The following is a 12,381-nucleotide window of genomic DNA, read 5'->3' on the forward strand; positions in this document are numbered from 1 at the left end:
GCATCTGCAGGTTTATTGAAGTGATATAGTGTATTTAGATACTTCATTTGGTGAAGATGCAACCTGTTTTCGATCCTGCTCTAACATTAGGGGTATTGACCATATGACAACTTGATGAAGGGCATGACTTTTCCTTTGGGCAAGTATAAACAGAGAGAGGGCTTCACAATCATGTGACCTGATGCTTATTTACAGTCACACTGCTGTGCTTGTTTTCTTTGCCATGTCACTAAAAGCACAGCCTGCATAGCCTGTTGTGAAAGTATTTAATGGACCTAAAAAGACTCAAACAATCGATGTAGTGACAAGCTGGGGCTGCCTGAAGTGTGTGTGTGTGTGTGTGTGTGTGTGTGTGTGTGTGTGTGTGTGAGAGAGAGAGAGAGAGAGAGAGAGAGGGGGTGGTGGGGTGGGGGGTGGGGGGGATCAATAACCCACTGTCAAAGTCAAATGAATGAGTGAAGAAATAAATGTGTGTTATTGCACACAGTGCAGCGATGTGTAGGAAATATAGAGGGGACAGTGAAAGCTGTTAGTTTCATTTGTGTCTTGGAACAAAACTAACTGCAACTAACATTTACATTCATCATCCATCAATGAATCTGTAAAATACTTAAAAAAAAATTCATTTAATAACTGTTTGGTTCATAAAATGTCGTTAAATATTGAAAATTCTCATCACAAATCACAAAGCCCCAAGGTGATGTCCTCAAATTGCCAGTCAAACTGCAACTAATGATTATTCTCTCAATTAATAGTTTGGTCTATGAAATGTCAGAAAATATTGAAAAACTGCCCCTCAAAAATCCTTCAGCCCAGAGTGATGTCTTCAGATTGCTTTTTTGTCTAAGCAAGTCCAGAATCTAAAGATGCTAAGTTTAGCGCAATATAAAACAGAGGAAAAACCACAAAAACCTCACATTTTAGCAACTAGAAACTTCAATGTTTATCAAAATTGTAGTCAGTTTTCCATGGACTGACTGATGGATTCACAGTCTACTCATTTTCAGCACTATCCAAAACATGCTTTTTGCACTAAAATGTATTCAAAACAAAATTTAATTTGGTGAAAACCAAGATTAAGAAGTTCTGCATTAAATTCTTAATCTATTGTAGCCTAAAATTAGCCTGACTTTACAGTGCATTGTGTCCTACCGCCTCGCTTTTAGTGGTAAACCAAGAAATAGCTATAATGTACATTTGCATGACTGTCAACTTTTTAACTTAACACAAATTCTACTATCATGCCTTTTTATATCAGCCTCATCTAATCTACAGGATACCAACGATTTTGTTTCCTCACATAAAAACAAACAGTTGCTTGTAGCTGATGCAGTGAAAAGATGGCACATCTCTCCGCCTCCTGTCTAAATGTTTTGGGATGTCTTTACTCTTTCCTGGAGTGCAGTCAGTCTGATATGAGTGTGCTCACAAAAATATTCCCCTTAGTGATGCGTACCTCTAAATGTTTTTCTTCCTCACAGCTAAACTCTAAAGCTACAGAAATACTCTTGCACTTTTTAATGATGCTAATAAATTCATCATCAAATTCAGCATAAGCCGGACCTGTCATGATTTATGTCCCAATATTTCTCAATATCACTCAGAGCACTAAATCCTTCATTCATATGTAATATATAGTGTTTGGCAGTAGTAATGCATGCACACTCATGCGTGGTCCCTGCTCAGCACCTCTGCTACACCTTTGCATTTTAAAAGCAATATTTGCATTGGTTGTTACTTTGTTCACTGTCAGTTATTGTGTCATACTCGGTGAGCTGAATTGTGACGTGTTAATTATGCATTTATTCTGTCTCATTATTTATAAGAGAACTGAAGCTGCAGAGTGAGTCAATTTTTCTAATCTTTGTCATTTTGCGCTGCATTTCACAGTCGTGCACCAAGTCTAAAACTGAGTACTGATACTCAGTAGAGACTGTTCCTCCTGCTGAAGAGGTTTTTACATGAACATTGGGACACAGGGCTGGTCTTAGTGCTTTGGTGTAGTCTGCAGCTCCTTGTTGGTAGTCACACAGGACACAAATGGGCTGAGCCGCTTTCTGCTACTGGGCAGACAGGTTCCTCCACTGCACAGCCAAAAGGAGGGCCTTTCCCCAGGAAAACATTAGCTTGTTACAGACTAAGTTTTTAAATAATATTCACTGTCAGCAGCCTGATCTTGTTACTTCCCATTCACCCAGAATCCCAGAGGGTGAAAGAGCTGGATCACCTTTGAAATCAAAACAATACTAATGAGTGAGAGGTTTTTTTTAGTTAACCAAGGCAAGTTCTCTAAAATCAGATGTCAACAGCGGAGGTGCTAAATGTAGTTTATTGAAATGATCACCGAGCTGCATGAATTTTCACTTTGATGTGCATATGATGCATGCCAATACAGTGCTTAAAAAGGTGTATATACCCAAGGGGGTTTTACTTGCTTTTTTAAAGTAAAGATATATTGAAAGATATTTCACAGTTTTATATAACTGTAGCTTCAGGGCTTGACAGTAGAGACCTTTTGTTTACAGATTGTTCTCACCTTTTCTTGAACAACAATAATATGACGACAGCATATCATGAGGGTGTGTTGTGACTGACGTGTTCACTTGGCTGACCTGTGCCACTGGAAAATAAGACTGGGTGTCAGGTAGGAGGAGAGTAAACTGCTTTATTGCACTGGTTTTCTTTATAAGGAGGAAATAAGTTTAGACCAATATTTCTGCTGGACTTTGGCTATTAGCATGGTCAATAAAGACAGCAAGCATTTAATTGACATTCAGTACAGTTTTTTTTGGCTGGTTTGTTGTCATTATTGAGCTGCATTGCACTTTATATAGTGGAAGATTTCAATGGATATTTCTAATGAAACAAGACTAAGAGTTTACAGCCATGCTAGCAAACGAAACCCAAACTGTTAGATAAACCAAAATACTTGGAAAAAAAGAAATTGACAGGATGTTGAATAGTCATGGGATCAAAGTTCACAAAGTTAGGGTATTGTATGCCTCCATTCACCAGTTGCCGAGACATTTCACTCTGAACCACAAATGTTACCAGTCCTGGTTGCTTTGCTTTAATTGTCTGGGGAGCATGGACGAACCAATTCAATTAATCCATCCAATATTTGTTGTGATATTTAGAGGTTCCCTTTGGAGTTTTTTCCACATTATTCCAATGATCTACAGGTGATGGTAATGCACCAAGATATGCGGCAATGCACCAACAAAGGCAGGGAAGAAGGATGCTGCTAGCAAGTAAATATGGATGCATGCAACACAGGATTTAGAATACTTGTGAAAATCAGCTTTGCAAATGTTTTATGGTGAAGGAAATGCCCTCAACACGTTCTTTGAATGTCAGTGATACGCATGGTCTGTTTTGGCGAGTTACACTGAATATAAACATAACTTTTGTTAGTTAAGAATTCTCCCCTGGAAACCTTTAAATCTGCACCAGAGTGGAGTCCTGTCCAACCAAAGGATCGACATAATCCTCGAGCTGCATCACTATTATGACTAAAAATATTTATTTAAACGTAAAGCATAATAACTGACTTTCATTATTATATCTTATGTTATAATATTTAATATGTATATGTGTTACACAATTACCAACACGCAACATTTTGCACTAGGTAAAGCACAGGTGTAAATAACAAAATTAATGATCTCAGCTTTAACTGGTCAGTTCCCCCCTGAGATGAGATGGTATATTTAACTTATTGTAGAGCTGTCAGATGAGTAAGGACATGTGCCCTTTTTCAAGAAAAGGCGCAGAAGGTTTCTCAGTAATTATCAGTAGAGCAGAGTAATAGATGTGATTTTAGATGATGTCACCACTCAGTGTTTGTGCTCTTGTTTTCAGCTCTGAAACAAATAGTGTTCCACTGCAGACAAAACTTTCCAACAAAAGGCAGTTTCCCCTTTTCCATCTTGTTCACATGAATGTTTTAGGTGAGTTAGAAATGTTCTAAGGGCACCGAGTTGCTCTGACTGTAGCCAAGAAATCAACCTAAATGAGATACTTGAGTGGTCAGGGTCAGACCACAGCAATGTCTCGGTCACATGACTTTCACGGAGCAGAAAAGTGAGTGAGCTATGACACAGTGAACCTTGCCCATTGAGACACTCTCTACTCAAACGGAGTCATGGGAAACTTAAGCTAGAGCGAGAACAAAGAGAGCTTGATCCATGGGATGCCACGGTTCCTGAGGCACATCAGTCTTTTTTTTTCTTTCAGTTCTTTGCTGGGAAAAAGAGGGGTGAGCCATGTTAGCTGGGCTCCTTCCAGTCTTAATCAAACTCATAGTCTCCTTTAGCTAGTGGGAACTCAGCCAGCCAGGGATTGATTTAGAGTACTGGGACGTGGGTAAATAGAATCGTTTGTCATGCTCCTGCTCCGAGTTGAGCGCTAGACTTTACATCAGGGCTGGAAGTTGCTGATTTAACTGAACTCTAAGCTGCTCATCCCACAGCCTAGTTAGATCACAGTAAATGTGCACTCCTGGCTGTTTGATGAAGACTTGTGCAGTCTGTTAAACATCTCAAGCTTCATTAAAATTCTTTTTTGTCTGTTACACTTACAAGTAGAAATGTGTCAGGATTCTCATTAGAGTCATATTTGACAAAAAGAGGAAACTGTTGGGAGCAGTGTTGAAACAACTGAGCCAACAAACCATTCATGAACAATTTTAATAATCTATTAATAGTTTAAGTCAAGCCCAAATGTCAAACATTGGCAGGTTATTTGTTCTCAAATGTGAGGAGTGGCCTTTTGTCGGTTTTATCTCATAAGCTGAGCTTCCTTGAGTTTTGACTGTTAATTGGACAAAATGAACAAATTAAGTGGATCAGATGGGATGTGGGAAATTGTGATGGACAGTTTACATTTCTTTTAGATTAAATTATTATTCACTATGTGTATGTTTTGAAAATTTCAAACTATAACCCAGTGGATAATGGATTTTTGTGGCCAAAAGACTTTAATCAATCTAATGATGATACATCAGTGAATACTCACTATTTTACATGAACATTAATACAGTGAAACAAACATCTCTGATAAGAAGCTCCTAAACAGTTTTGAAGGAGAATTACGACCCTGATATGTCCTGAGTGGAACATTTTTGTGGATGAAAAATAAAATTCTTAGTGCTCTGGTGTATAAACTATACAATGTAGACAGGGTTTCTAAATGACTTTAAGATCTGTAGGATTTCTGATCCAATGTACACCTCAACACGTATAAACTAGTTCTTCTCCAGCATAATTTGGCCCCACTCTACACCACTTTTTCTCATGAGTATCTAATTTCTCTACAGAAACATATGCCATCAGAGTTATATGAAAGATGCTGTAACACGATTCTACGCATAGTGGTTTTATCGATTAACTGGAAAAATAATCATCAGTTTTACCAATGATGAAAACAGTTCTTAGTTTCAGGCTTTGATATTCTCTTCAGAAATTATTTTTCCACCGTATTTGCAAATAACACTATCTTCTCCATAATAGTTACAGTGTTGTACTCAGGCTTTCTTTCTGTACAGTTAATTATGAATCACTGTAGGCTATAAAAGACGGGGCTTTCACAGGGGGGGACTGTGTGATGTTGTCAGAGGAGATAAAAGGAGAAGCTCTGAGGCTGCAGCCTCTTTGGGGCCCTGGCTAGTCAGTATTCAAGCTCCCTGCCCAACTGATAATTAGCCACACTCTGCTGTCAGCCCACAGGCCCGTCATCCCAAGTTGGGGAAAGTCCCACCTTATTATGCCTCCAGCTGGCCTTTTTTCAGTAAAGGCCCCTGAATGTAACCCAAGCTGCAGAGCCTTGATGTACCATACAATGCGGGAGATAATCATCTAACTATAATGCAGACATGGTCGAGTACACTCCAAGCTGACTTTAATGTTTTTGTTTGCCCCGCAGGGTCCACTTACAGCGTCTTGTCCACCATGCCGTCAGACTCGGAAAGCAGCAGCTCTCTGAGCAGCTTAGGTGAGTGTGGTGCTCATGGTGGTGTTCAGGTGTCAGGTGTAGAAATGTCATAAGAAAACACGATCTTCCTGGAAAAAAAACACAATGAGTGTGTTCTAAGGAACTGACCACAGTGTTATAAATAACAGTCAGTCATTGGTTGCTGCCTGTTTAGACTCTGAGCACATGCAAGTGATTACACAGATGTGAGAAGGATTTAGAAACCCTCTACCCCCAAACACATGCACACACACACAGACACACACACGCACACACACACACAGACCTGTTTCATTTAGTCATTCTCTGAGCGAGAGAGGATTTGACTGGTCCATGCCACTGAAAGGGAAACTTTGATTTGTGTCACTGGGGGGATTTCTATGTCACAAGCACTGAGGTTAATGAGTAAAACAGTGAGGTAGAATATTAAACAGATTTCTTCTGGTTCAAAATCACAAACAATGATTAAAAATGATACAGTAGAATAATAGCTGAGGCGTTTCCTTGTAACTTACTGTAAATGAATGGGTAGATTTTTGGTCCAGTAGCTCTTGCTTATGATTGGTTAATATTTAGACCAAGTTCAGTCTGAGACTATTGAACCTTTCAATTACACAAGTCTTTTGCCCTTAATTTAATTTTGTCTTGTTAATTCTCCAGGTTTTCGGTAAAAAGTTGTTAAAGAACATGGGTGAGAGTTCTGTGAAAACACACAAGTTAAAGAAATCGGGGGGCTGCGCTAACACCCCCATCTTTTGAGCTTTTTGAACGGCACATGCCACCAGTGACATGCTGACTCACACAGGTACGCCTGCTCAAGCCTCCTCCCCTCCGCCGGCCCACATGGACAGCCACCAGGTGAACGAGAAGATGGAGACAGTTCTGTTCCAGCTCAGACATGTGACCCGCGAGAGGGACGAACTGCGCAAACGTCTGGCTCTCTCTTCGCCTGGAACCACCTTCGATGACTGCAGGTACTGTTCTGATCTCATGCGCCTTACTGCCTGTTTTCCAAAACAAACATTTACAGAAAGGTGCAGTGATCCTGTGTGTACCTGCACTCAGTGAATCGAGGCTTTTTGCCTTGTTCACCTTTTAAAAGCAACAAAAATACAAGTAAGCTAAGGTTGTACGTGATGCAACATTGTTTTAAAATTTGCTTCACTCTGTAAAACAAGGGATGAGCATACAGTTTTAATGGTACCTGTCTTCCCCTGAGTTCTCATGAGCACAAAGTTTGTATGATGTTTATTCTGATTATACTTCTATCATCCTCCCATGTGGCATCTTGAAACTCAATTTAGACGCATTTTTGTCTCCCTTCTTCGCTCTGTGTGAAATAGACCAAACTCAAAAGCAGGTCATGACTATGAGCGTCTAAAGCTGCAGTGCATGAAGGCGATGGCAGACCTGCAATCCCTGCAGAACCAGCACAGCACCACCCTGAAGAGGTGCGAGGAGGCTGTGAAGAAAGCAGACTTCTACCAGTGAGTGGAAAGCCTACTACAGGGCTTTTTGTAAATTTTTTAACAGCCAGCGCATTTGTGCTATATGCATTGCCACTCGGCCTGCGGGGTTTTAGCTGGTATTCAGTTACTCCTCTGTCATATTCACAGCAGATTGCATAGAACAGATTTTATTTTTGTGAGAGTAATAGGGATGAAGCCTTTATACCAGTCCAAAAGCTGATGAGTTAAGCCATGAAAAAATCCTTGCATCCCTTCATCAATTTAATTTCATCTTTTTGATTGTTTTTCTTTTAAAAAAAAAAGACTGTTATAAATAAATCCTGAGTTGTCTTTTCAGACCAAAGGTTGTGTCTAGAAACTGATTTACTTCTCTATATGTAATGCCCTTCTTGAAGGGTTCATGTCAAAGCATGCTCTGTAATCATCATCTGAACCCTGTTTTTTCATGGCACGGCATCTGTGCCATGAGGATAATGCATTTGTTGTCCCATGAAATAAGCTGTGGTGAGTTGACATGACGGGGAGGCTGGTCCATTTGTGTGATTTAATGATGCCATAGTGTCTCCAAAGACACCAACATCTGGCCCCAATGCAAACAGACAGATGAAGGATTATTGCCATGTTTAAGCCTCTCCTTCTGGGCCCTGTTTGCACATAAGAGAAAGTCTTTATTTATTACTGTCCTTATCCATTGACACTAAACACCATCCTCTGTTGAATGGGAAAGAACATTCATGTCTGACCAATGAATTGTACTTAGATCAATAAGTCACTTAACACATAGGCAAGCATTAGCATTCAGTAATCACAGAGGATTTTATTGGTCCTCTTAGTGATTCATGTTTTTACAGTTACGAGTTAAGCAGTATTACATAAGAGGCTGTTTGTAGTGGTAATATCAGCATGAAAGTAATTATAACATAATTATTTTATTCCACAGTATCTAACTATGGAGTGAGAGAGCTCTTAAGTACCCTCAGGCTACAAAGACCTCCCTAGAAGCCTAGATTTCGTTTTCTATTTATTGGTTTGGTTAGATTTTTATTCATGGTACGGATGTAAGCAGTAAATAAGCATATCAGAATAGAAAGACACAAACTCATAACGCATCACAAATACAATATCTATAAGCAATAAGTAACATATAATAAATGAGCAATATGCACAGCTGGGAATTTTTTTCATGACATCCTCTTAAAAATAAAAAATTGAAAAAAATCTATATTATTTGAAAATGATCAGTTGTGCACTTGTTGCCCTTGTTGTCCTCCTCTGCCTGGTCCAGACAACTTAGGTCTGCTTTGTGAATGGACGTCATCTCGTTGTGGCTCATAAGGCATCGTTATATTTTTGCCTGGCTACAAGTGCTATAAACCTGATTTGAAGCCTGGCTGGCAGCGCCCCCGGTATGATGGTTCTTGTGGTGGTATCTCCTCAGCACGCTGCACAGCCGTCTGGCGAGCGAGCACGCCCAACTGAAAGATGAGCTGGAGGCAGTGAGACAGGACAACATCCAGCTGGTCAGGGAGCACAACCACGTAAAGCAGGCTTGCGAGGAGCTGAGGAGACTGCATGATGAAGACCAGAGAGAGGTGGCTGATATGAGGATGCTGCACCAACAGGTACCTGTGCAACCGACAATCCCTTCTGCATTAATGCTTATACACCTACATATGAGAACGAATGCTTTCACGAATATAAAGAGGTGCATACCGTCTCCACACACAGTACTACTTGGATGCTTGTGTCCATCTGTGAGTGCCCTTGAGATGCAATCATTTGGATCTTGACATTTGAGACAAATCAATTTGTTTCCCTCTCTGTGACCATTACTTCCAAGAGAACGACATCATAGAGAAATGGGGTCAGACAGTCGGTCCTCCCATGTCTCCATCGATCAAAACATACTTTCAAATTAGACAAATGACTCAACCTGTGTCTTCCACTGTTCTGCCATCTGACATGTATTCGGCCTCACTGCAGTCAGAAGGTCAGATCATTAAATGTTAGCAATACCTTACATAAGCAAGGGGAATGTCTTACGTGGCTCTTTGATAGGAAGGATACATGCCTCATTGTCTCCAGAGTTTGTGTCATCATAAGTTAAACTACTGTTCAGCGTCAGTCAAATTAGGAATCAAATTAGCTCAGTGATGTCAGTCCAAAGGCAGTCTTTATTATGTAGTTGTTAAATGCCAGTGACATACTACATACTGTACTTTCTCTCGTGTGGAATGTGTCCTTTGTTTGTCCTTTGGCTTTTTTTTCTATTTGCTGTTCTAGAAAAAGCAAAAATAAAATAAATCAATAAAGGTTATTATGATCATTTTTGGGCAAGACCGCAAATTGGTCTCATATGTAATAAATGACAGACAGACAGAGTCAAGACAAAGCAAGGCGTCCTGCACCATATTATTATTATTGTCAATGATAGTTGTGTGGTCATTTTTTTGAAGAATTGCCAAAATAAATTGAGTCAGATAGAAGCACAAGCACTTTTCACTTTCTAATGTTTCAGGCAAAGTCCTGCACTCATGCGCTGTGCCAGATGATCTCCTATAATTATACAGATTGCTTCCTCTTTCTTGGGTTGTTTTTTGTTTTAAGATTTTTTTCGGGGAATTTTTACTTTTAGTTGACAGCACAGAGGCAGACAGGAAATATGGGGGGAGATAGGGGCATATGATATGCAACAAAGGTCCAAAATTGAACTGTGAATGATATGGTTATATAAACCACCAAACCACCAGAATGCCCTGAGGTTCCTTATTGGCAGATCAGCACATGGATAAAGAAAATGTAACTGTAGTTGAACTTGAATATCCCTTAGCTGTTCTCACACAATCCTGTGGTTATTTTGTTTGTGTTCACACCACAAACAAACTGCACAGAGTCTAGCTGGAAGCAGACTGAGACTCACCTTTTCTTTACCTGGTCTGTGTGCAGTTCAAACCACATCAGAGTTCAAATGACACCTTTCACAGCAGCCTGAACCAACTGAATCACATGGGCAAACACTTGGGAGTTTGTTTGAACTGCACCAAACAGGTTTGATGTGACAGCACTATTAGTGTTATGCAACTTTAAATACAGTATGTCATGCAAGGTTTTACAAACATTGTGAAACTTAATATGGAATCTTTTCTCTCATGTTCTGTTCATCTTTTAAACTTCTTTAAAATTTTTATCCATAGCACTAGGAAACAGTTGCAGACAGTCCTACTTGTCTTAACAAAAAAACACAAGGAAGCACAACTATTTTTGTATTCTTTGTCCATTAAAGTAGAGTAAGTCTTGCTCTGGCCTGCTATCTCAGCACACAGTGGAGTGCCTTAGCTTTAATTGATTACTGAAGAGATAAAGTTTCTGTGCCAAGACTGTTAATTTAAGACTGGGTTATTTACTTTAGGCCAGTCTGAACTGTAGAATGGCCAAATCTCATCCTTATATAATTGTACTGAAACAGTCCATTGCATTGTTTGGCAGCATCATTATTCTGCTAATTTAAATGCACCCCTAATGAGGTGTGTTATTGTGCCTCTCTAATTCAGTAAGTCGCCTGAATGATGTCATTTCCAGGTGATGAGAGAGGGGTCATCTGATGTCCTCAATAAGCTGTATGACACAGCCATGGACAAGTTAGAGGCCATGAAGAGTGACTACGAGGCTCTGAGGAAGCGCTACAACGAGAAAACAGCCAGTCACAATGCAGACCTGAGTCGCCTGGACCAGGCAGAGGAGGACAACCACCGTCTGCAGAAACAGCTGGAGATGCTTCTGAAGCAGAGAGACGCTGCCATCCACTATCAGCACCAGTACTCCTCGTCTATAAGGAGGTAAAGCTGAAAATATCATAGACACGGAAACACAGCAGCACTAGAAAGCTGCACACACACATTCAGCAGCTGTAAAAAGTCAAAGGATTAACAGCAGTTGCAGCAAACTTTGCTACAAACTCAGTATTTGAGTTTAATGCCAAGGTCAAATCTGCGCAGTACTTAAAACGGTCTTAATCCAAGCCAGATGAAGCTTTGCAGATGGGCAGATGTTTTCCCATTTTAACTTTTCCTCTATGACTCTAAAACTTCAAGCTTGGTTTTTGCCTGTCTCTGGCCTTACTAGTTGTATTTTTGTACAACACAGAGCATATTAATCTGCAAAGGGTAAAAATTTTGAAAGAGCTGTAAAACACACTAAATATTCTCTCTGGTACAGGTTTGACAGCACGCAGCAGGAACTGTCCAAGGCCGCAGCCCAGAACAAGGAGCTGCAGCGAGAGATGGAGCGGCTGCAGTCAGAGACGACACGGCTGAAGACCCAGCAGCTCAAGGCAGCGAAGGATTGTGAGAAATACAAGGAGGAGCGGGACTCAGTAATCAGCGAGTACCGTCTGATCATGAGTGAGAGGGACCAAGTGATTAAAGAAGTGGACAGGCTTCAGACTGGGCTGGAGATGGCAGAGGCCAAGCTGAAGAACACTTCCTCAGAGAGACGGGTGGCCAACGAGGAGCTGGAGGCTCTCCGGCAGGTAACCGAGAAATGAGAAATTCAATGATTCATCCCTATTTTACACTGAGAACTGAGAGAACAGTTGGTCCTATTTGGATTATATTTGAAGCACACAGAATTCATGATCATTGCGTCAAATTTACAAAACTACTTTTCATGCTGTATTATATGTATGGTAAATAAAAAGTAAATCTGATGATAAGTCAAAATAAGGTAATCCCTTAGTAGACACACTGTGAGGAAATTTGCATTTGTTGATGACGAATACCTTATTGCATAATATCTAAGTTACAAATATAGTTACTGGTAAGCTGGTTATCACTGCTGTCATTGTTTGTTTTGGCAACACCCAAAGTTTATTGAGGCTGGGTTAAAAGTAATCATGTGTCATCATTGGTTATGAAAGGCTGCAGTTCAGGACGAGTCGGCTAGC

General features: G+C 40.2%; 1 protein-coding gene across 2 annotated transcripts in view; it reads left to right on the plus strand.

Moving 5' to 3' along the window:
• The window catches only part of LOC139608756 (disks large homolog 5-like), a 33,789-nt gene that overhangs the window by 830 nt on the left and 20,578 nt on the right, over positions 1 to 12,381 (plus strand). Inside the window, exons 2-7 of one of the 2 annotated variants that reach the window (XM_071462803.1) lie at positions 5,923 to 5,991; positions 6,776 to 6,944; positions 7,314 to 7,457; positions 8,878 to 9,061; positions 11,019 to 11,275; positions 11,655 to 11,967. In XM_071462803.1, the coding sequence (XP_071318904.1) occupies positions 5,923 to 5,991; positions 6,776 to 6,944; positions 7,314 to 7,457; positions 8,878 to 9,061; positions 11,019 to 11,275; positions 11,655 to 11,967 (1,136 nt within the window). The remainder of the gene's footprint in view (positions 1 to 5,922; positions 5,992 to 6,775; positions 6,945 to 7,313; positions 7,458 to 8,877; positions 9,062 to 11,018; positions 11,276 to 11,654; positions 11,968 to 12,381) is intronic. The other variant, XM_071462804.1, reaches the window with a different exon arrangement.

This window comes from Trachinotus anak, unplaced genomic scaffold (genome assembly GCF_046630095.1).
Source record: "Trachinotus anak isolate AG129_WGS33_773 ecotype Australia unplaced genomic scaffold, CSIRO_AGI_Tana_v1 ptg000025l, whole genome shotgun sequence".
Taxonomy (NCBI): Eukaryota; Metazoa; Chordata; class Actinopteri; order Carangiformes; family Carangidae; genus Trachinotus; species Trachinotus anak.